The sequence below is a fragment of the Lampetra planeri genome, chromosome 53 (genome assembly GCF_965212315.1).
Source record: "Lampetra planeri chromosome 53, kcLamPlan1.2.h2, whole genome shotgun sequence".
In the NCBI taxonomy this organism is placed as follows: domain Eukaryota; kingdom Metazoa; phylum Chordata; class Hyperoartia; order Petromyzontiformes; family Petromyzontidae; genus Lampetra; species Lampetra planeri.
In genome coordinates, this window is record NC_136159.1 from 1,092,733 (window position 1) to 1,117,823 (window position 25,091).

The following is a 25,091-nucleotide window of genomic DNA, read 5'->3' on the forward strand; positions in this document are numbered from 1 at the left end:
CCCGCGTCTATTTACTCCGCAATCCCCTTGTCGCCCCCCCCTTGACCCCCCCCTCGCCCCCCACCCCTTGTCCCACCCCTTTTCCCCCCCTCGTCTCCCCCCCCTTGTCCCCCGCCTTGCCCCCCCCATGTCCCCCCCTTGCCCCCACCTTGTCTCCCCTTTGTCCCCCCCCTTGCCCCCACCATGCCCCCCCCCCTTGCCCCCACCTTGTCTCCCCCCTTGCCCCCCCCATGTCCCCCCCCTTGCCCCCACCTTGTCTCCCCTTTGTCCCCCCCCCCTTGCCCCCACCATGCCCCCCCTTGCCCCCCCCTTGTCTCCCCCCTTGTCCCCCCCCCTTGTCTCCCCCCTCTTGCCCCCCCCTTGTCCCCTTGTCCCCCCATCTTGTCTCCCCCCCCTTGTCTCCCCCCTTGCCCCCCCCCGTGCCCCCCTCTTGTCCACCCCCCCCCCCTTGTCTCCCCTTGTCCCCCCCCCCCCCCGTGTCTCCGCCTTGTCTCCCCGTGTCTCTCCACGTGGTGGCGATGTCGCCCCGCGTTTGGGATGAACGGAACTGGCGAAAGAGAAAGAGGGCGTGGGGAGAGGGGGGAGAGAGAGGGGGGGGAGAGTTTAAGAGGGAGAGAGCGTGGGGAGAGCGAGAGGGGAGAGTATAAGAGAGGAGAGAGAGAGGGATACTGAAGAGGGGAGAGAGAGAGACAATAAGGGGAAGTGAAGACGGGAGAGGGAGAGTGGAGAGGGAGATTGGGGAGCTACGGGGAGGGGGAGAGTTCGGGAGAGGCAGAGAGAGACGAAGGGGAGGCGAGGGGGGAGAGGAAGGGAGAGTGAAGGGGGAGAGAGACAAGGGAGAGAGTGGAGGGAGAGTGAAGGGGGAGAGAGACAAGGGAGAGAGTGGAGGGAGAGTGAGGAGGGAGAGAGACAAGGGAGAGAGTGGAGGGAGAGTGAAGGGCGAGAGAGACAAGGGAGAGAGTGGAGGGAGAGTGAGGAGGGAGAGAGACACACTGCACGGAGCCGCGCCCGGATCAATTGCCTCCTCGCTGGGTACGAGACGTCACACAACCACCAACATTGTAAGCTCATCACAATTGTTGTTGATGTTACCATCAGCGACAACTCATGATCATAATTAGTTCACCATCAACATCATCGCCAGCGTCTCGTTATCAGCAGCAACAGCAGGAGACCATTAGCAGCATCGCTGCAGCAGCAGCAACAACAGCAGCAACATAACCATCACAACCATCATCATAACCATCACAACCATCATCACAACCATCACAACCATCATCATAACCATCACAACCATCATCATAACCATCACAACCATCATCATAACCATCACAACCATCATCACAACCTTCACAACCATCATCATAACCATCACAACCATCATCATAACCATCAGCAGCATCATCATAAAGGGCAGCATCAGTAAGGGCAGCTGCGTGCGGGTGATTGTGCATCAGCCGTCACAGCCTGAGATCAATCACAATTCATCATCAACAATAATCGCGAGAATGATGGTCGTGTTGCTACAGTATATATGTAGACTGTATTGACATGTCACACTGTATGTCAGGCCATTATCACCATTCATCACCACCAACACCAACCACCCACATCCCCATCATCACCACCATCACACCTCCACCCTCCCATCATCATCGTCGTTATCACAGCTCCCTCCATCATAATCAATAGCCCCATCATCACCACCATCACTCTCACCCTCATCAACATTGCCACCACCTCATCATCACTGCTATGACAATCGTGGCAATATCAAATACCATCATTATCACACCACCCCCATCACCATCATCCCATCCCCATTATTACCCCATCTTAAAAATTATCCCGCATGACCATTATCACCATCACCACCATCACCACCATCATACACCATCATCATCATCACCACCATCACCACCATCATACCTGCCGCATCACCACAATGACTATCACACCACGCCCATCATCACATCACCATTATCACACCCGCATCACACGATCATCACCCGATCACCATCACCACACCCCCATCACCATCATCACACACTCCCATCACACCATCATCACACCCCCATCACCATCATCACACGATCATCATCACCATCATCACACCCCCGTCATCCCCATCACACCCCCATTTATCACACCACCATCATCCCCCCCATCATCACCACCATCACATCCCCATCACACCACCATCACACCCCCATCACCACCATCACCACCCCCATCACACACCCCTCCCCATCATCACGCCGCCGTGGCCACGGGTGACGATGAGCGCCGTGAGAGAGGAATGCGGAAGGCCCCATTGTGAGAGGCGAGGGCGGGGCACCGAGTCGTCCCCGCTGCTGCTGCTGCGTCTCACGCCTCAACACCACCAACACCACCACCATCATTACCACCACTCCTCAACAACACCAACACCACCACTAACCACCACTCCTCAACACCAACACCCTCATCTTCATTACCACCATCATCATTATTACCACTCACCACCACCACTCCTCAACACCACCACCATCATCACCACTCCTCACCACCACCATCATCACCACCACCACTCCTCACCACCACCACTCCTCACCACCACTCTTCACCACCACCACTCCTCACCACCATCACCACCCCCTTGGTTCCCTGCGGGATTCGCTCGGGGGACTCTTCTCGTCGGGACGCCTCCACCACCACCACCCCTGGTTGGTGCCGGGACCCCTCGGGGGCTCTCGGGGACCCCCGGGGTGGGGGGGGGGGGGACCCCCACGGGGGTGAGGGGGGACCCCCCAGGGGGGTGTGGGGGGACCCCCGAGGGGGGTGGTTGGGGTGGTGTTCAGTGCCACGGGGTTCGGCTCCGGGCGCCTCCCGGGTTTCGCAATGGGCGGCCCCGCGTTGAACGCGGCCTTGAGACTTGTGATGTGTTACTGCTACACTAGTGTCATGTGTGTGTTACACTAGTGTCGTGTGAGTGTGTTAGTGCTACACTAGTGTCGTGTGAGTGTGTTAGTGCTACACTAGTGTCATGTGTGTGTGTGCTCAGTGTTAGTATGTTGTGTTTATTACAGAAGTGTGTGTGTGTTAGTATGTTGTGTGTATTACAGTAGGGTGTGTGTGTATGTGTTGTTAGTACCTGCTACATTAGTGTCGTGTTAGTATATTGTGTTTATTACAGTAGAGTGTACACGGGGCGTGTGTGAGTGTCGCGCGTGTTGGTACAGTGGTTCAGTGTGTTAGTGTAGTGTGTTGGTGCAGTGTGTTGGTGCAGTGTGTTGGTACAGTGTGTTAGTGTAGTGTGTTGGTGCAGTGTGTTGGTACAGTGTGTTAGTGTAGTGTGTTAGTACAGTGTGTTGGTACAGTGTGTTGGTGCAGTGTGTTAGTGTAGTGTGTTAGTGCTGTATAGTGTGTTAGTACTGTAGCAGAGGTGGGACAAAGTCATTGTTATGCAAGTCCAAGTCGAGTCGCAAGTCATCAAATTCATGACTCGAGTCTGACTCGAGTCCAAGTCACATGACTCGAGTCCACACCTCTGCTAATTGGTGGTGGCGGGTGTAACAACACATTTATATATTAGTGTAGTGTGTTAGTGCTGTGTAGTGTATTAGTGTAGTGTGTTAGTGCTGTGTAGTGTGTTAGTACTGTATAGTGTGTTAGTAGTGTGTTAGTGCTGTGCAGTGTGTTAGTACTGTATAGTGTGTTAGTGTAGTGTGTTAGTGTAGTGTGTTAGTGCTGTATAGTGTGTTAGTACTGTATAGTGTGTTAGTATTGTGTAGTGTGTTAGTGTAGTGTGTTAGTACTGTATAGTGTGTTAGTATTGTGTTGTGTGTTAGTACTGTATAGTGTGTTAGTATTGTGTAGTGTGTTAGTACTGTATAGTGTGTTAGTGCTGTGTAGTGTGTTAGTGTTGTGTGTTAGTACTGTATAGTGTGTTAGTGCTGTGTAGTGTGTTAGTGCTGTATAGTGTGTTAGTGCTGTATAGTGTGTTAGTATTGTGTAGTGTGTTAGTGCTGTATAGTGTGTTAGTGCTGTATAGTGTGTTAGTGCTGTATAGTGTGTTAGTGCTGTATAGTGTGTTAGTGCTGTATAGTGTGTTAGTATTGTGTAGTGTGTTAGTGCTGTATAGTGTGTTAGTGCTGTATAGTGTGTTAGTGCTGTATAGTGTGTTAGTGCTGTATAGTGTGTTAGTGCTGTATAGTGTTAGTACTGTATAGTGTGTTAGTGCTGTGTAGTGTGTTAGTACTGTATAGTGTGTTAGTGCTGTATAGTGTGTTAGTGCTGTATAGTGTGTTAGTATTGTGTAGTGTGTTAGTGCTGTATAGTGTGTTAGTGCTGTGTAGTGTGTTAGTACTGTATAGTGTGTTAGTGCTGTATAGTGTGTTAGTGCTGTATAGTGTGTTAGTATTGTGTAGTGTGTTAGTGCTGTATAGTGTGTTAGTGCTGTAGAGTGTGTTAGTACTGTATAGTGTGTTAGTATTGTGTAGTGTGTTAGTGCTGTATAGTGTGTTAGTGCTGTATAGTGTGTTAGTGTAGTGTGTTAGTACTGTATAGTGTGTTAGTGCTGTGTAGTGTGTTAGTGTAGTGTGTTAGTGCTGTATAGTGTGTTAGTGTAGTGTGTTAGTACTGTGTAGTGTGTTAGTGCTGTATAGTGTGTTAGTGTAGTGTGTTAGTGCTGTATAGTATGTTAGTGCTGTGTAGTGTGTTAGTGTAGTGTGTTAGTACTGTATAGTGTGTTAGTGCTGTATAGTATGTTAGTGCTGTGTAGTGTGTTAGTGTAGTGTGTTAGTACTGTGTAGTGTGTTAGTGCTGTATAGTGTGTTAGTGTAGTGTGTTAGTGCTGTATAGTATGTTAGTGCTGTGTAGTGTGTTAGTGTAGTGTGTTAGTGTTGTGTGTTAGTGTTGTGTAGTGTGTTAGTACTTTGTAGTGTGTTAGTGCTGTGTAGTGTGTTAGTTTAGTGTGGAGCCTGTCAGACGATGTCCCGGGGCCTAATTCCCCTTTGAAGTTCAACACAAAGAGTGGAGTGGTCTCCACAGACACGGCACTCCATTGTGTGTACAGCGTGTGGTGTGTGTGTGTGTTGTGGTGTGTGTTGTGCTGTGGTGTGTGTGTGTTGTGGTGTGTGTTGTGGTGTGTGTTGTGCTGTGGTGTGTGTGTGTTGTGGTGTGTGTTGTGCTGTGGTGTGTGCTGTGGTGTGTGTGTGTGCTGTGGTGTGTGTGTGTTGTGGTGTGTGTTGTGGTGTGTGTTGTGCTGTGGTGTGTGCTGTGGTGTGTGTGTGTGTGTGCTGTGGTGTGTGTGTGTTGTGGTGTGTGTTGTGGTGTGTGTTGTGCTGTGGTGTGTGTGTGATGTGTCGTGGTGTGTGTGGTGTGTGTGTTGTGCTGTGGTGTGTGTTGTGCTGTGGTGTGTGTTGTGCTGTGGTGTGTGTTGTGGTGTGTGTTGTGCTGTGGTGTGTGTTGTGGTGTGTGTTGTGCTGTGGTGTGTGTTGTGGTGTGTGCTGTGGTGTGTGTGTGTGTGTTGTGCTGTGTGGTGTGTGCTGTGGTGTGTGTGTGTGTTGTGCTGTGTGTTGTGCTGTGGTGTGTGCTGTGTTGTGGTGTGTGTTGTTGTGGTGTGTGTGTGTTGTGGTGTGTGTTGTGGTGTGTGTTGTGTGAGTGTTGTGGTGTGTGAGTGTTGTGGTGTGTGTGTGTTGTGGTGTGTGTGTGTTGTGGTGTGTGTGTGGTGTGTGTGTGTGTGTTGTGGTGTGTGTGTGTGGTGTGTTGTGGTGTGTGTGTGTGGTGTGTGTGTGTTGTGGTGTGTGTTGTGGTGTGTGTTGTGTGAGTGTTGTGGTGTGTGTGTGTTGTGGTGTGTGTGTGGTGTGGTGTGTGTTGTAGTGTGGTGTGTGTTGTGGTGTGTGTGTTGTGGTGTGTGTTGTGGTGTGTGTTGTGGTGTGTGTGGGAGGGGGGGGATAGAGCGTTGCACCCTCGCGCACGCGTGGGTCTTCTCCAGTGGCTCCGGTTTCTCTCCCACGAGTAATAATAATAAACACGAGTCGTCGTCGATTGGCTGAACACGTCTTAAAATAAAGAAAACCAATGCAGCAGGACCTCCTGATGGACAAATAAGCAATTTATAAAATAAGCGTGCGCGTGTGTGTGGCCTGTTAACAGCCCCACGCGTGCACACGCCCTGCGTTGAGCCATATAAGCTACTTGCACAAGGCCTGTCTCTGTGTGTTTTTACTTGCCCCAACAGCCTGTTAAGGCTACACGGGGGATCTTTGTCTTTTTGATGAAAGTGTGTATTTACAGTGTAAGAGGTTGTGCAATTACAACTGTGTGAATTTATTATGATGAATAATGAGTTGTGTTTGAGTCGAGAAGTGGGACACGGGTGCGTGTAACGCCTTTGATACAAATGCCAGGGCAATGGTGCATGTGTCAGGGTATAGATACATGTTCTAGACCACTTTTAGAAGTGCAAATCCATTGGTACACATGCCAGGCAATTGGTGTATTTAACAGGGCATTGCTACACTCCCAGGGCATTACATCCATGCCCCTTGTGCATTCTGGACACCACTGCCCCCAGGCAGCACGGAGTAGAAAATCCGACGTGGGAAGCGAGGCCTCTGGACGGGAAATTAACCGGATGGGAGGAACAGGGATCACGGGGTCGAGGGGGGGGGTCGAGGGGGGGGTCGAGGGGGGAGACCGGAAGGGAGGAAACAGCGAGGTCCATCGATGGGAGCTGAGTCGTCCCTGGGAGCTGAGTCTCTGGAAGTTGATTTGAGACCCTCCTCGATGTGAAGTTTACTTGAGATCAAAGGAGTCGAGTCTCTGGGAATCGAGTTGCCTTAGCCGTGTGATTGGCTGCAGGGAGCCAGGCCGCAGCGGGTGGCTGCATGGATCTCGAGTGAATTGGCGATGCCCATGGGGTGGAACGCTGTCCGCTCTGCTCGAGGGAGAGCGTGGCAGAGCTACAGAGGAACGGACCGAGAAAGTGAGAGCGAGAGATGGTGCTCCTCATCAATACTGTAATGCGAGCACCCACGTGTGATGAGATGTGATGAGATGTGATGAGATGTGATGAGGTGTGACCTCAGCCAGGTCAGGTCGTGTAGCGGAGAGGATGAGGCTTCTGTATTGCACAAGATGAGGGTTCTGTATGAGATGAGACGGGGGTTTTGTTTCGGATGGGATGAGGGTTGTGTATCGGATAGGACAAGGGTTCTGTCTCGTTTGAGACGAGGGTTCTGCATCGGACTGGAGGGCGCCTCTGTGCGGCGGCGAGCTGCGTGGCACTGCGCCCAAAACTTTGTGTTCACACGCCCCCCCCCCAGCACCCCCCCCCCCCTAGGCCGGGGCTGTTAATGAGAAACAGGCCTCAAGCCGTGGGCCGGGTTGAGCCCTCGACGCAGCCGAGCCTGGGATGTTGCCCCCCACTCCCCCTCCCGGCCGCCCCCCCCCCCCCCAGCAGTGTCAGCCCACTGCTGGATAAGTGTGGCTCGTTGGGGGCTTCCCGTCTTCGAGAAGCAGCGTGTCGGGGGGAGGGCGGCCACCGCCGTTGTGAAAGGGACCCCGAGCGATGGAGCGCCGAGAAGCTGGCGCGTTACAGCCTCTGCCTCGGTGCATCGGGTTAACCAACTTGGCGCGCCGGCTCTTAACTACCACGACATCACCGCCGCCCGGTGATCCGTGACCTCGCCATCACTGTGCATCTACTAAAGTGACCCCCACGTGCCGCCCTCCCATCTTCCCCCGCAGGTTGACAGGATGGCTACTCGCAGGACGGTGCCGGGCCGTGGCCAGGATGTGGACGCGGAGTCGATGCTCAGCGGACTCTCGGCGGACGAGCTCAAGCAGCTGGCCGAGGATCTGCAGGACATGGACCCGGACGTGAGACGCCGGAGACCCAGACATGAGACACGGGGAGAGAGGCACGGGGAGAGAGGATCTGCAGGACATGGATCCGCACTAAAGTAGTTAAAGATCTCCTGACTTAAATTGAAATGGCTACGCCATTGTGTGCCGGAATCATGATCCAAATTTGCCAAAAAAAAATTGCTTGACTAATGCCGCTTGCAGGCTAGGTGCTGAGTCACATAGTGCAGCACAGGGACATCTGCCACTGGGGATGCTCCTTTGAAATGCATTGAGATGAGATGCCAGTCGCTTGTCGCGTGTGAAGCGTTCTCAGAGACGCCACCGACATGGAGGAGGGTGGCTCCGTCTAACACTGCTACTCGGTCTCATCGTTATTACCCATAAACCCCACCAACAATCGGAGGGCGGAACATTTGCTTGTTACCTATCCTCTCTTGCCTCGTCCTCCCTCTCGTCTCCATTACCTCCCTCTCCATCTCCTTCCTTTTCTCCCTCTCCTCCCTCTTCTAGAAACGTGCATTTAGACTATTCGGCTGCTCTCCATTTCCACATGATAAGCCACTTCGTTGAGCTATTATATGTGGCCAGGTCGCTTCTGACAAGTAAATATGTAGCTCAGTGGGCATTACCTGGCAGAAGAAAATAAAAATAGTTTCTAGTTTTCTCCTCCCTCGCATTCCTCTCCTCTCCCTCTGTCCATCTCCTCTTCCTTTCCTCCCTCCCCTCCCTCACCTCCTCCCTCTCCTCTCCTCCCTCCCCACAGAACGCGCTGCTCCCCGCCGCGTTCCGACAGAAGGACCAGACAACAAAGGCACCGGCGGCGCCGTTCAACCGCGAGGAGCTCCTGCGCTTCCTGGAGACGCAAGCGCGAGAGCACCGTGACCGCGAGGACCTGGTGCCCTTCACCGGCGAGAAGAAGGGTGAGGGGAGGAGGGGGAGAGCTGGGAGAGGAGGAGGGGGGAGAGGAGGGGAGGGCCTGGGCTTAATTATAATGACCATCACAACCAAGTGGTGTCACTGCATGCAAACTTAACGATGTGGTTGCAAGATGATTACGAAAGATGGAGTCGCTATCGTAAGCGACCCTATGCCTGTCGGGATGGGCACGGGGGGAGGCGAGAGGGTGTCCCCGTGAGTTACGATTACGATCGCGGGAGGCTGGGGCTGCTCAGAGGCCATGATTCTCACTCGGTGATAAATCGCGGAGCCGGGAGCAGCGACGCGGAACGTAGAGCGCGTGCCGACCATGCCGCGCGTGTCTGTGTCCGTGCGTGCATGCGTGTGCGTCGACTTGTGCACGCTTGTCTGTGTGTCGACACGAATGTGCGTGTCTGTGCGTCGACTTGTGCACGCGTGTCTGTGTGTCGACACGAATGTGCGTGTCTGTGCGTCGACTTGTGCACGCGTGTCTGTGTGTCGACGCGAATATGCGTGTCTGTGCGTCGACTTGTGCACGCGTGTCTGTGTGTCGACGCGAATGTGCGTGTCTGTGCGTCGACTTGTGCACGCGTGTCTGTGTGTCGACGCGAATGTGCGTGTCTGTGCGTCGACTTGTGCACGCGTGTCTGTGTGTCGACACGAATGTGCGTGTCTGTGCGTCGACTTGTGCACGCGTGTCTGTGTGTCGACACGAATGTGCGTGTCTGTGCGTCGACTTGTGCACGCGTGTCTGTGTGTCGACACGAATGTGCGTGTCTGTGCGTCGACTTGTGCACGCGTGTCTGTGCGTCGACGCGAATGTGCGTGTCTGTGCGTCGACTTGTGCACGCGTGTCTGTGCGTCGACACGAATATGCGTGTCTGTGCGTCGACTTGTGCACGCGTGTCTGTGTGTCGACACGAATGTGCGTGTCTGTGCGTCGACTTGTGCACGCGTGTCTGTGTGTCGACGCGAATGTGCGTGTCTGTGCGTCGACTTGTGCACGCGTGTCTGTGTGTCGACGCGAATGTGCGTGTCTGTGCGTCGACTTGTGCACGCGTGTCTGTGTGTCGACACGAATGTGCGTGTCTGTGCGTCGACTTGTGCACGCGTGTCTGTGCGTCGACGCGAATGTGCGTGTCTGTGCGTCGACTTGTGCACGCGTGTCTGTGTGTCGACTTGTGCATGCGTGTCTGTGCGTCGACTTGTGCACGCGTGTCTGTGTGTTGACGCGAATGTGCGTGTCTGTGCGTCGACTTGTGCACGCGTGTCTGTGCGTCGACGCGAATGTGCGTGTCTGTGCGTCGACTTGTGCACGTGTGTCTGTGCGTCGACACGAATGTGCGTGTCTGTGCGTCGACTTGTGCACGCGTGTCTGTGTGTCGACGCGAATGTGCGTGTCTGTGCGTCGACTTGTGCACGCGTGTCTGTGTGTCGACGCGAATATGCGTGTCTGTGCGTCGACTTGTGCACGCGTGTCTGTGCGTCGACTTGTGCATGCGTGTCTGTGCGTCGACTTGTGCACGCGTGTCTGTGCGTCGACGCGAATGTGCGTGTCTGTGCGTCGACTTGTGCACGCGTGTCTGTGCGTCGACGCGAATGTGCGTGTCTGTGCGTCGACTTGTGCACGCGTGTCTGTGCGTCGACGCGAATGTGCGTGTCTGTGCGTCGACTTGTGCACGCGTGTCTGTGTGTCGACGCGAATGTGCGTGTCTGTGCGTCGACTTGTGCACGCGTGTCTGTGTGTCGACGCGAATGTGCGTGTCTGTGCGTCGACTTGTGCACGCGTGTCTGTGCGTCGACTTGTGCACGCGTGTCTGTGCGTCGACGCGAATGTGCGTGTCTGTGCGTCGACTTGTGCACGCGTGTCTGTGCGTCGACGCGAATGTGCGTGTCTGTGCGTCGACTTGTGCACGCGTGTCTGTGCGTCGACGCGAATGTGCGTGTCTGTGCGTCGACTTGTGCACGCGTGTCTGTGTGTCGACGCGAATGTGCGTGTCTGTGCGTCGACTTGTGCACGCGTGTGTGTGTGTCGACGCGAATGTGCGTGTCTGTGCGTCGACTTGTGCACGCGTGTCTGTGCGTCGACTTGTGCACGCGTGTCTGTGCGTCGACGCGAATGTGCGTGTCTGTGCGTCGACTTGTGCACGCGTGTCTGTGCGTCGACGCAAATGTGCGTGTCTGTGCGTGGTGGCGGCGGCCGTGTGGAGTACACATCAGCAATGGGGAGACAAGGCGACTGGCCGTGGTGCCGTCCACCCATCCCCCCCTTTTGTGCGATGTGCCACGCTGGCCTGGACAGGAGGGTCCTGCTATATTGGGTTTTAATTAGAAGATGTGTTTCGGCTAATTAGTGATGAGTGTTTGTTATTATTATTATTATACAAGTGGGGAGGAAACCGGAGCACCCGGAGGGAACCCCCCCCCCCCCCCCCGTGCGCGAGAGGGCAACGCTCCACCTTCTCCTCCTCCTCCACACAGACGGCGTCAGTCCACGTGCCGTACCACCTTCTCTGTCGGCGTAATCGGGCGAGAGTGTGCGAGCGCCTCATTTGAGGCCGAGTCGACCTAGGGGAGGGCCCAGGAATGGTGATGCCCCTACACACGGCAGCAGAAACGTCACACCCCCCCCCCCCCACCCTGCATAACCTCGCCAGGAACCCCGTGAAGGATGAGTTGTGAGAGCCTCCAGGGCTTTCTCCGGAGTACATAGCCTCGCTCATCACCGCACGGAATCACGGACAGTCGGACAAAGTCCACGTACATCAGTGGGCGAGTATCTGGAGGCGCTTTGCACTTTGACCCCTGCCACCCCCACACCCCCCCCTTCTCCAATTCCCCCCCTCCCACCCCCACCCGGCGCTCACCTGTGCACAGGTAAGGAGTTTGTCCCGAAGGTGAAACCAATGCCGGTGGAGGAGAAAATGGCACTGGACCCCGAGCTGGAGGAGGCTCTGTCCGGAGCCACGGACGTGGAGCTGTGCGACATCGCTGGTCAGCGGCACCCCAACACGTCGCACCACACACGCACACCCCGACACGTCACACGCACACCTCAACACGTCACACGCACACACCACGACACATCACACACACACACCACTAACACGTCACACGCACACACCCCGACACGTCACACGCACACACTACTAACACGTCACACGCACACACCCCGACACGTCACACGCACACACCACGACACGTCACACGCACACACCCCAACACGTCACACGCACACACCCCAACACGTCACACGCACACACCACGACACATCACGACACGTCACACGCACACACCACGACACGTCACACACACCCCGACACGTCACACGCACACACCCCGACACGTCACACGCACACACCCCGACACGTCACACGCACACACCTCGACACGTCACACGCACACACCCCGACACGTCACACGCACACACCCCGACACGTCACACGCACACACCACGACACGTCACACGCACACACCACGACACGTCACACGCACACACCACGACACGTCACACGCACACACCACGACACGTCACACGCACACACCCCGACACGTCACACGCACACACCCCGACACGTCACACGCACACACCACGACACGTCACACGCACGCACCACGACACGTCACACGCACGCACCACGACACGTCACACGCACGCACCACGACACGTCACACGCACGCACCCCGACACGTCACACGCACGCACCACGACACGTCACACGCACACACCACGACACGTCACACGCACACACCACGACACGTCACACGCCACACACCCCAATGTGTCGCACCGCACACACCCATAACATGTCACACGGACACACCCCGACACGTCACACACCACACACCCCAATGTGTCGCACCGCACACACCCTGACGACGGCTGTACGTACACATGCGTGTACACACACACACGTACACACACACACAAATACCACGCATGCATTAACCCTGTGTGCACATGACAGCCATTCTGACCTCTACGCTGCCTTGTGCCCCCCCATGACCCTCGTGTACCTCTGACCTCTGTGACCGAATGACCCCGTGGTGACCCTGTGACCCCTACCTCACCCGCAGCCATCCTGGGCATGCACACCCTGGTGAGCACCCCGCAGTACTACAGCGCCCACAAGGGGACGAGCCACGCGGACGGCATCGGCAGTGAGTTGCATCATCGCCCTCATCGCCCTCATCACCCTCATCGCCGTCACCATCGTCCTCACGGCCTGCACGCAGGGCCGAGTCACGTGGTGTCGCACAGGGACCGCTGTCGCTGGGGGTGCTCTCTTAAAATGTGTTGGGATTTAGATGCGACGCAACTCATTTTGAGCGACTGAGATGTAATTTTTTTTGCATGAACGCAAAAAAAATATTATTTATGTACGTACGTGTTTGTGTGCGCATGCGCACACAAGCGCCTTGGTGGCGATCGGAGGTTGGGTTTGTGTGTGTGTGCGCGTACACGTGTGTGTGTGCGCGTACACGTGTGTGTGTGTGCGTACACGTGTGGATGTGCGTACGCGTGTGTGCGTGCGTACACGTGTGTGTGTGCGTGCGTACACGTGTGTGTGCGCGTGCGTACACGTGTGTGTGCGCGTGCGTACACGTGTGTGTGCGCGTGCGTACGCGTGTGTGCTCACATGAGTGTGTGTGTGCTCACATGAGTGTGTGTACGTGTGTGTGTGCACAGGTGTGGTGCGCGCCGAGCCCATGCGCCCCATGCCCGAAGAGCCCCCCAACCCCACGGACGTGGAGGCGACGCTGCAGCGTATCCGTGACAACGACCCCCGCCTCCAGGAGGTCAACCTCAACAACATCAAGGCAAGCGGCCCCCCACAATCACAGGCCCCCCCCCCCCCCCACCATAACAGGGCTCCCCACACTCGGTGTCTTCTCAGCATGACTGGAGGGTGATTCGGTGTGACTAAGAGGGATTTACGGGTGAATCTGAAACAAGAATGCCTTGGGTATACTTGAAGCCAACTCAGAGGTGACTTGATGGTGACTTGATGGTGACTTGATGGTGACTTGATGGTGACTTGATGGTGACTTGATGGTGACTTGAATCTGGCCGCTCGACCCCACAGAGCATCCCGATCCCAACGCTGAAGGAGTACGCGGAGGCGCTGAAGAGGAACACCCATGTCGCGTCGTTCAGCCTCGCGGCCACGCGCAGTAACGACCCCGTCGCCCTGGTGAGGCCCTCACCACCTCCTGAGCGCTCCTCACCTCCTCGCCGCTACACATCTCTGCTCTACGCACCTCTTCCCCTCCTCACCTCCTCACACGGGGCAGCTCGGGTCACGTGATCTCCCGGTTGGTCTGCCCTCGCATCGTGTCCCGTCTCCTCTCCTCGGCATCTTCGCGATCCTCTTGACTCCCGTCCCCGCCAACTCCCCCGTGCCCCCCACCTTGCCCCAGGCACTGGCGGACATGCTACGGGAAAACCGCGCGCTGCGCAGCCTCAACGTGGAGACCAACTTCATCACGGGCAGCGGCATCCTGGCCATGGTGGAGGCGATGCACGAAAACGACTCGCTCAGCGAGCTCAAGATCGACAACCAGGTGGGGCGCGGGGAGGGGGGCGTGGGGGGACGGGGAATGGGGGTAGTGGTGGCGATGTGGGTGATGTTACAGAGGCCGCTGATGGTTGATGTAAAGATGTTGATGTTGGTATTGTTGATGATGATGATGTTGGCGGTGATAGTGCTGATGTTGGTGTTGGTGATGTTACAGAGGCAGCAGCTGGGGAACCATGTGGAGATGGAATTGGCTCGCCTGGTGGAGGAGAAGCCGACGCTGCTGAAGCTGGGATACCACTTCCTGCAGCAGGGGCCCCGCACGCGGGCAGCAGACGCAATCACCCGCAACAACGACCTGAGTGCGGCACACGCACCGCACACGCACCGCACACGCACCGCACACGCACCGCACACGCACCGCACACGCACCGCACACGCCCACAAATCCACGAATGCGCACGCACCATAACTCAAGTATGTCAGGTGTCTGTGTTTGAATGTTTGTATGTGTGTATGCAATCTATGTTTTTGTCGCGAGGGGTGGTGGCGCAGTAGTTAGTGCGCTGCTCTACAAACCCAGCGACCCGAGTTCGATTCCCGCTCACGACCAATAAGTGGCGAAATATCTAAAGTGGTTCTGGGCCTCCATGAGGTGAACTCCACCTTTAAATGAGTACTTGGTGCGGTGTGTATAAAACATCAGCAGCAGGGTGCGGTGCTGGTGGCCACCCACCCACCCGTGCCCCATGCCGGCCTTTGTAGGTGCTCGTCGCGTACAAGTCTGTTGATGGCTACACTTGGGATCTTTGCGTTTACATGTCGCTCTGCGTCTCTTCTGCAGTTCGACAGAAGAGGCTGGAGGGGTGAGACGCGGCCATCCACGGAGAGGACAGCTGGGCCACGGCCACCCTGGGCCAACACCGCCAGCCCAGGTCCCATCTCCTCCAGGTCCACTGTCCTGGCCCCCCTCCCCAGCTGCGATCCCCTCGCTCGCCCTCCCGCCAGCACCACCACCACCCCACCCGCCGCCACCCTCCCCCTTGGTGCCACCCGCACTGGAGTCGGCACCGTCGAGGTCACGTGACCTCGTGACCCCAGCCTCGCCTGGACGGGGACCAATTGACGCGATGACGATTGGGACGTGACAGCTCTCCTTCCGCCCCCCACCAACTTCCCCCACCCATGGCCCCCCCTCCCCCGGCCTCCCGTGATTGATCAATCTTCCACGACATTCGAAGTGATAACAATTCGGCCGAAATTACAACCATTACCATCGGGATGCGATGGTTAAATCTTTCACCATAACCATCATCGTCATCATCGTCATCATCATTGGTTTACAACTCGAACATTCCTGACCAGCCATCAAACCTGGGGACAATTCCACGGATGTCCTCACTTCGGTCCAATCCAACCGTGCTCCAGGTTTCCAGATAGAAATCCGTGGCAGCTCTCTACCCCGGCTATGTTTCCATTACATTCCCACGTACAATTCCCGCGGCGGTTAGAACTCCGAGGAAGCTCCAATTTTTCGCTCCAAGAAATCGTGATCCCTTTTTTTCCCGACCTTCGGAGCCTAAAAAAGGCGCTTCCGTGGATTTCCCACGATTATCCTCGCCGGATGGGAGCAGCATCTTGTGGCACGCGTCGGGGCCTGCGCCAGGCTTCTCCACGTGGCCGCTGTCTGAGCGGTCGTGGTGTAACCGTCACCGTTGTCGCCATCGTCATCGTTTTGATATTTTGTTGCCGACGAGGCCGGCGGTTGCATGTTTTGTATCGTTTTGCTAGGGGTCATCTTAATCGCGTTTTTCATTCTCGGGGTGGGTTTTTGTGTTTTTGCGTTTACGTGAGAGTTCCGCCGTCCTCTGCCATACATCGCCGCGTCGCGCTGCAAACGACGTGCGGACGTCGTCGCCGCCGCCGCCGCCGCCATATTAACGAGGTCGGGGTCGAGTAGCCGAAGGGTCGCCACTCAGTCCTGGTGTTCCGCGCAGATCGCGTCGTCGCTCGTGGAGAGGAAGAGAGGCTGCCGCTGCCGAGCTGGCAAAGACATCTGTCGGTCTTCGCTCGTAACATCAACGCTCGCGGTTATTGTCCCCTGTGTAGGAATATTGACAGTAACGCGACACCACTCGAGGCAATCCTACCTACAAATACCATATTCTCCAGGGGCCGACAAATACAAAGGTCCGCCGTACAGCTTTAAGCAAACTTTTGGGGAAAGTACCGTTAGCGGGCACTTGTTGAAGGCCGGCACGAGGTGGGTGGAGGTTGCCAGCGCTGTGCCCGACCGCCTTTGTCTCCCCAGTGTTGATGTTCCATACACTGCACCAGCTACTCATTTGAGGCCGAGTCGACCTAGGGGAGGCCTCCGTCATCGTCATTGGGTCATGTGAGCGGTAATTGGAACTGGGGGGGGGGGGGTCTCCCAGGATTTAAGCGCCGCAGTGGCAAGCTGCTAACCGCTGTGCCACCGCTCACCGCGCGTCCAAATCTGGCCACGCGCACCGCTCACCACGCGCACCGCTCACCACGCGCACCGTTCACCACGCGCACCGCTCACCACGCGCACCGCTCACCACGCGCACCGCTCACCACGCGCACCGCTCACCACGCGCACCGCTCACCACGCGCACCGCTCACCACGCGCACCGCTCACCACGCGCACCGCTCACCACGCGCACCGCTCTCGGAGATTAAGTCGCACCCCCAAGTTTGGCTTTCAAATGCCGGGGGAATGTCGTGCGTCGTGTGAACCCGGAGAGTACGACAGCTCCTCTTCCTCTGCTATCGCCAGCGAGATCCTCCTGCTCCTCCAGCGCCCGATTATTGTCCATGTGCGTGCGTGTGCGTGCGTGTGCATGCGCATGTGCGTGCGTGAGTGTGTGTGTGCGTGCGTGTGTGTGAGTGTGTGTGTGCGTGTGTGCGCGTGTGTGCGCGTGTGTGCGCGTGTGTGAGTGTGTGTGCGTGAGTGTGCGTGTGTGCGCGTGTGTGTGCGTGTGTGCGTGTGAGTGTGCGTGCGTGTGTGTGTGCGCGTGTGTGTGCGTGTGTGCGTGTGAGTGTGTGCGTGCGTGTGAGTGTGCGTGTGTGTGCGTGTGTGTGATCTCGGTGGCTTGACAAGGCGAGCCCAGAGGACCTCGTGGCCTCGACCTCGTCCGTCCCCGACGACGATGTAGGCGGCCGGCACCCCTCCCCCCGCCCCTCCCCCCGCCTGTTTTGAGCGCGAGAGAAAGAAGTGGAGAATTCAGCAGAGTTGGGCGAGTTCTCAGGGCAAGCTAGGAGACGCAAGTGTCCATGCATTCAAGCGCAGGTGGGTAGAGGTGGGGGGGGGGGGGCCTCGTGACAACGCCCCCCACGCCCCCCCCCCCCACCCCGCGTGTAACCGCCAACTTGACGTGCGTGGGACCCCCGAGCGAGGGGGTCCCCTTGGTGTGATTCACCCCCCCCCCCCCCCCCACTTATGCTGGGCCTCTGGGTATTTTAGGTCCCCCTAAAAGGTTGGCGGGTTCGCAAGTATGACTCTTGGGTGTCGAGGGCTCCCCCCCCTCCCCCCCCATAGATAAGACCCCCCCCCACCCCGTGGAACTGAAGCCAGCCCCCCCTAGATTATAGCCCCTAGGTGTGGGTCCCCCCCCCCCGTCCCATTTTTTTAAACAGCCCAAGGTGTGACGCCCCCCCCCGCGCTCCAAATATTCGTGTGTGGGTCTACCCATACTTCACCGCAGGTGTTCGGGACCAGGCCCCCCCCCCGTTTGTGGGGGGTGGGGGGTGCAATGAATCGTGGCTCTTTATTTTTGCTTTGGGGAAGTTCACGGCTACAGCAAGAATCCGGGTGACGTCACACAAACGCATTCCGGTGACGTCACCACACATTCCGGTGACGTCACCACACATTCCTGAGCTATGCAGCCGGACCCCCCCCCCCTCTCAATCCCCCCGCCCCCCTCCACGGGGGAGGGGCGGGGTAGGAACTCACCCCCCCCGCCCGCCCCAATTCGCCATCTGACGAATTGTGGAGGGGGTTTTATCATTTGGCCATACTTCACCGCGCTGGTCAATGCGGGTTGGGGGTTTGCGTGGGAGCATAGAAGTACAGCGCTACCTGCCCTGTGTTGTCCACCACATCGCCACCCCGCTCGTTACATCGACCCCTGATATACGGTGTCCCCCCCTGGCATGGGAGTCTGGACGACTGAAAGTGGTCCTTCACGTGACTCTCTACACAAGCCTCTCTCTCATTCGTTCATTGCAGCCTCATTCGTGAAGTCGTGCGTGAGCCACCTGTGCTACAACAAACAAATAAAGTATCGGTCATCGTGAGCACGGAGGACTCGGAAGTGTTCATTCGCTTGCAGAACGATTTGAGCCGAGGCCGAGCCTCGTTTGCAGGAGCGTCCTGCTCACGGGGGGGGGGGGGGGGGGGCATGATCGTACACAACAACAACCAAAGATCCCCCGTATAGCCTTTAACAGGCTGTTGGGGCAAGTGCTGTTCGCGAGTAGACAGAACGGTACCACGCCCGGCCGTCTTTATCTCCCCCAGTGCCGATGTTTGCACACTACCAGGTAGTCATTCAGTGCTGAGTCGACCTAGGGCGAGGCCCAGGGACCGGTCACTGATATTGGCCGTTGACGATATTGAAACAACTCGGGTCGCCGAGTTCATTGGCGAGTGCCCTCACCACTGCGCCACCGCTCTTCGCACACGCACACCCCTAATCACACGTTACTCAAGTCTCTTGCACAAACACGCTCAAAGCACGTGCACACATCCAGTGTAAACTACACATACACCTCGTGTTACATAAACACCATAGACACACAGACTCCCTTTATAGCCTTCATCAGACTGTTGGGACACGTCCTGTCGGCGAGTAGCACCTACGAAGACCAACACGAGGGGGTCATGTGATCAGCTGCTGCTGCACAAACAAGAAGCCTCGCTGGTGTTGGCCGTGAGCGGGGATCTCACTCGGATCGCCGGGTTGTGAGCGCGACCTCAGCACTGCCCCTCCACGCACGCACAAACAATAGTTACGGACTTTACCAAAGCGGGCAATGCGACGTTAAAGACCCAGTGGCATCACCGGCGCGGCGATGAACACGAGCGGCGATTCCCGTCTCCACCCGTCGCGTGAACGACCCCGGACTCGCTGCTGCTGCTGCTGGGAGGCAATTGAGATGTGACAAAGCCACGCTGTTAGCAGCAGCAGCAATATTGTATACCTACTCTGGTTATCAGAACCGGTTTCCTGTAACCGTTACGAAACTGGTTCCGGTTTGCGGGACAATCTTGGCTACAACCACAGCTGTGATGTAGTTGGATCGTGGCAGGATTATTTGAATGAACCCCTAACCTTGACTCCTGCCTGATCCTTTCATGCAAGCTAAATGAAATGCGTGAGTGGAGTTTGTGTGCCCCCCACCACCAGTTTTGCTGAGTGTGGGGGGGAGCGGTACCGCAATGGTTAGTGCACTGCGTTACGAACCCGGCCACCCGAGTTTGATTCCCGCTCGCGTCCTAACTAATACGTCAACCTGTCCTGGGTCTCCCCTAGGTCGACTCAGTCTCACGAGTACCTGGTGCGGTGTGTACAACATCGCCACTGGGAAGACAAAGAGGGCTCGACATGGTGCTGGCAACCACCCCCTCGTCTACCGTGACGAGGGGGTGGGCCCCTGGCGGCCCACGCCAGGAGCCGCCAGGGGCCGTGGGCCTCGCGATGAAGAGCGATGGCTTCAGGGCTGCACGGGGAATGTTGCCTTTGTGAGAGTGTGTGGCAAAGTGGCAAGCACAGGTTTTGCATCTGCCAGTCATCTCAGTCAACCCACAACACATGGGTCCGTCCAGTTACCTGCCAGCAGCGAGGCCTTCAAAAATTCACGTGATGGCATCAAAGTGGACCTAGCCTGGCACAAGCGCCGTGGCGACCGGCGGCTGCTGTTGGAGTTTGTACCGCTCCCCCTGCTCTGCGTGGGGTTTCCTCCGGGCCCTGACCTGGGCAGACATATCCCCGTGCTGAGAAACGACTTACAAATCACTCGATTTGGGTCACACAGCAGCAGCAACATCGGCCCCCACAACTGCGAAAACTTGGCAGGACCCTCCATAAACAATAACCTTGACACTCGCTCAGGGTTTCCTGTGTGAACAAGCGGAATTGCAGTCCAACCAAACACGATGTTGAGTCATATAGCTCCGGTTTTCATGCCTGCACAGCGAGTGGTGGAAAGTCCACATTCCTATGGCAAGGGACGAGGCTGTCCATAGGACAACCGCGATAGGCTTGCTCACTCGGGTTAGCCACCCCGTGCACCCCACGTGGTCGCTTCGTTATCGAGAGTTGACCCAAAGGGCGACACCTGGCAGCTCCGTGATGGATGATGATGATTAGAGTGCAACCCTGGTCTTGTATTGAGCGGGTGAGTGTGTGAGTGAGGTTTTGAGTGTCTGAGTAATACAGGAATACGAAGGAGAGAGCTGAAGCATCTGGGTCCACGTCTCGCACCCTAACCCCTGCATCCAACGTGGTAGAGTCTGGCCGCACCCCCCTTTCCGTCCCACGGATGGTTGCTGCCGTTAATACAAAGCACGGGAAACGAGGGGTGGGGGTGGTCGTGGGTTTGGGGCGGTTTAAAAATCGGTTTGTTTGCACTACCGGTAACCGCATGACGGTTACCGGTTTTACCGCACGCACACTAATGCATGTCTAGCAAGCAATGACAGGTGGATCGAGTTCGATTCCCGCTTACAGCCAATCAATATCGGTGGTGAAATAATAGAACCGGTCCTGGGTCGCTCTCCTGGGTGGCGTAAAATATCAGTACCGGGGTGACAAAGCCGTCCGGGGATGGTGCTTAGCCACATCACCCCTCTTAATAGATGCTCACTCGCTAACAGAACTTGCTCCAACGAGCCTATGAAGGGCTATAGGGTGGATCTGTGTGTGTGTGTGTGCATGAGAGGTGTGTGTGTGTGTGCGTGAGAGGTGTGTGCATGAGAGGTGTGTGCGTGAGAGGTGTGTGCATGAGAGGTGTGTGTGTGTGTGTGCGTGAGAGGTGTGTGCATGAGAGGTGTGTGCGTGAGAGGTGTGTGTGTGTGTGCATGAGAGGTGTGTGCATGAGAGGTGTGTGTGTGTGCGTGAGAGGTGTGTGCATGAGAGGTGTGTGTGTGTGTGTGTGCGTGAGAGGTGTGTGCATGAGAGGTGTGTGTGTGTGTGTGCGTGAGAGGTGTGTGTGCTTGCGTGAGAGGTGTGTGCAGGCGTGCTGTTGTGGGTGTGACTGTGGTCGCGTTCCCCAGAGAGATGGGTGGGGGGAGTTGCTGATCACAAATAACATCAGCAGCAGCAGCTACACCCTCCTCGGAGTGTGGGAGTCAGGGGTGTGTCACACACCCCAAACCCACAGCTCCCACCATACACCACCATCCCATCACACACCCCTAAATCCACAACTCCCATCATACACCATCATCCCATCACACACCTCAAACCCACAGCTCCCATCATACACCATCCCATCACACACCCCAAACCCACAGCTCCCACCATACACCACCATCCCATCACACACCCCTAAATCCACAACTCCCATCATACACCATCATCCCATCACACACCTCAAACCCACAGCTCCCATCATACACCATCCCATCACACACCCCAAACCCACAGCTCCCATCATACACCATCATCCCATCACACACCCCAAACCCACAACTCCCACCATACACCACCATCCCATCACACACCCCGAAATCCACAACTCCCATCATACACCATCATCCCATCACACACCTCAAACTCACAGCTCCCATCATACACCACCATCCCATCACACACCCCAAACCCACAGCTCCCATCATACACAACCATCCCATCACACACCCCAAACCCACAGCTCCCATCATACACCACCATCCCATCACACACCCCGAAATCCACAACTTCCATCATACACCATCATCCCATCACACACCTCAAACCCACAGCTCCCATCATACACCATCCCATCACACACCCCAAACCCACAGCTCCCATCATACACCATCATCCCATCACACACCCCAAACCCACAACTCCCACCATACACCATCATCCCATCACACCCCGAAACCCACAGCTCCCATCATACACCATCATCCCATCACACACCCCAAACCCACAGCTCCCATCATACACCACCATCCCATCACACACCCCAAACCCACAGCTCCCATCATACACCACCATCCCATCACACACCCCAAACCCACAGCTCCCATCATACACCATCATCCCATCACACACCCCAAACCCACAGCTCCCACCATACACCATCATCCCATCACACACCCCAAACCCACAGCTCCCATCATACACAACCATCCCATCACACACCCCAAACCCACAGCGTCCATCATACACCATCATCCCATCACACACCCCAAACCCACAGCTCCCACCATACACCATCATCCCATCACACACCCCAAACCCACAGCTTCCATCATACACCACCATCCCATCACACACCCCAAACCCACAGCTCCCATCATACACCACCATCCCACACCCCAAACCCACAGCTCCCATCATACACCATCATCCCATCACACACCCCAAACCCACAGCTCCCATCATACACCATCATCCCATCACACACCCCAAACCCACAGCTTCCATCATACACCACCATCCCATCACACACCCCAAACCCACAGCTTCCATCATACACCACCATCCCATCACACACCCCAAACCCACAGCTCCCATCATACACCACCATCCCACACCCCAAACCCACAGCTCCCATCATACACCATCATCCCATCACACACCCCAAACCCACAGCTCCCATCATACACCATCATCCCATCACACACCCCAAACCCACAGCTTCCATCATACACCACCATCCCATCACACACCCCAAACCCACAGCTCCCATCATACACCACCATCCCACACCCCAAACCCACAGCTCCCATCATACACCATCATCCCATCACACACCCCAAACCCACAGCTCCCATCATACACCATCATCCCATCACACACCCCAAACCCACAGCTCCCATCATACACCATCATCCCATCACACACCCCAAACCCACAGCTTCCATCATACACCACCATCCCATCACACACCCCAAACCCACAGCTCCCATCATACACCACCATCCCATCACACACCCCAAACCCACAGCTCCCATCATACACCATCATCCCATCACACACCCCAAACCCACAGCTCCCACCATACACCATCAGCCCATCACACACCCCAAACCCACAGCTCCTACATGGGGTGAGTGAGGGCGTGAATGAGAGGGTGGGTGAGTGGGTGAATTGATCAGTGGGCGAGTGAATGCGTGGTGAATGAGTAAGTGATATGAGCGAGTTAAGGCGAGACCTCAAGACAAAGGGATAGAGTCTCACTTGCAATCGGGACCTGGGCTGTCACCATAAATATCACGTACTGTACAGCAATTAAGCAAAACGAATTCAGGGCAGCAACAACAACGACGACTAAATAGTCGCCACCACGGGCCCAAGTGCGAGGGCCCCTCCTGGCCAATCTCCTCCCTCGCCTCGTAGCCCAGCGACTGGGCCCCTGCCGCCTGAGGGCCGCGATGCAGTTGCACCGCCTGCACCCTGGATAGTTGAGCAGCCGCTGTCACCCATCACCTGTTACACATCACCTGCCCTCACCCACCAATAACTCTCACCAATCATCTCCCCTCACCCATCATCCCACCCATCACCTGCCCTCACCCCTCACCCTTCACCCCTCACCCACCACCTCCCCTCACCCCTCATCCACCACCTCCCCTCACCCACCACCTCCCCTCACCCACCACCTCCCCTCACCCACCACCTCCCCTCACCCACCCTCACCCACCACCTCCCCTCACCCACCACCTCCCCTCACCCACCCTCATCCACCACCTCCCCTCACCCACCACCTCCCCTCACCCACCCTCACCCACCACCTCCCCTCACCCCTCACCCACCACCTCCCCTCACCCACCACCTCCCCTCACCCACCCTCACCCACCACATCCCCTCACCCACCACCTCCCCTCACCCACCCTCACCCACCACCTCCCCTCACCCACCCTCACCCTCCACCTCCCCTCACCCACCACCCACCCTCACCCCTCACCCACCGTCTCCCGAGTCACAAGGACGAGTGTCTGCGATGGCCAATGGCTGCGAGGTGGCTTAATGAGAGGTGGAACAGCACGGAGCGAGGAGTGGTCGTGATGGAGGAGGAGGAGGGTTACAGGAGGGAGGAAGGGGAGGAGGGAGATATCCCCAGGATAAGAGGCCCTTGGAGATTTATTAAATGTCCATGAGGGAAGGCAGGGGCGTAGAGTGGGTGGTAGGCTGACACACTCACACACTGACACAACTCACACTCACACAACTTACATCCACACTGCACTGACGCATACTGAATCACTGACACGCCGATACAGACACTGATAGACTCAACAACAGCCGCAGTTCACCGCTAAGTGGCGGTGATGTCACAACGGCGCCTGTGCCATGCTAGGTGCACACTCACGCACACACTGACACTCGTACTGACACTCGCAGACACATTAAAAACACAACACACTGACCACACACACACAACAACAACCGCCATTCGCCGCTAAGTGGTGGTGACGTCACCACGACGCCTGTGCCAGGCTATGTGCACCTTGAGGCCACGTGAAGTGTCGAACGCCCGCTGGCAGGAGGTCACGGGGCAGACCCAGGTGCCACGGGTCGACTGACTGAGATGACCGAGATGACTGGCTGATGCACC

The 25,091-nt window shown here is 56.5% G+C and overlaps 1 protein-coding gene across 5 annotated transcripts; it reads left to right on the plus strand.

Moving 5' to 3' along the window:
• Positions 1–905: 905 nt before the first annotated feature.
• Positions 906–18,614, plus strand: LOC144734864 (tropomodulin-1-like). Of its 5 annotated transcripts, XM_078617296.1 has the most exons (11): positions 2,333–2,538; positions 2,573–2,705; positions 7,735–7,866; positions 8,618–8,774; positions 11,650–11,766; positions 12,850–12,933; positions 13,463–13,593; positions 13,860–13,967; positions 14,194–14,337; positions 14,509–14,653; positions 15,136–18,614. In XM_078617296.1, exons 3-11 carry the CDS (start codon positions 7,744–7,746, stop codon positions 15,159–15,161), a joined length of 1,035 nt encoding a protein of 344 aa, XP_078473422.1. In that variant the 5' UTR covers positions 2,333–2,538; positions 2,573–2,705; positions 7,735–7,743; the 3' UTR covers positions 15,162–18,614. The 5 variants fall into 5 exon arrangements, with proteins under 5 accessions (XP_078473419.1, XP_078473420.1, XP_078473418.1 ...); XM_078617293.1 differs by lacking the exons at positions 2,333–2,538; positions 2,573–2,705 and adding an exon at positions 906–1,061; XM_078617294.1 differs by lacking the exons at positions 2,333–2,538; positions 2,573–2,705 and adding an exon at positions 906–1,032.
• The last annotated feature ends 6,477 nt before the right edge of the window (positions 18,615–25,091 follow it).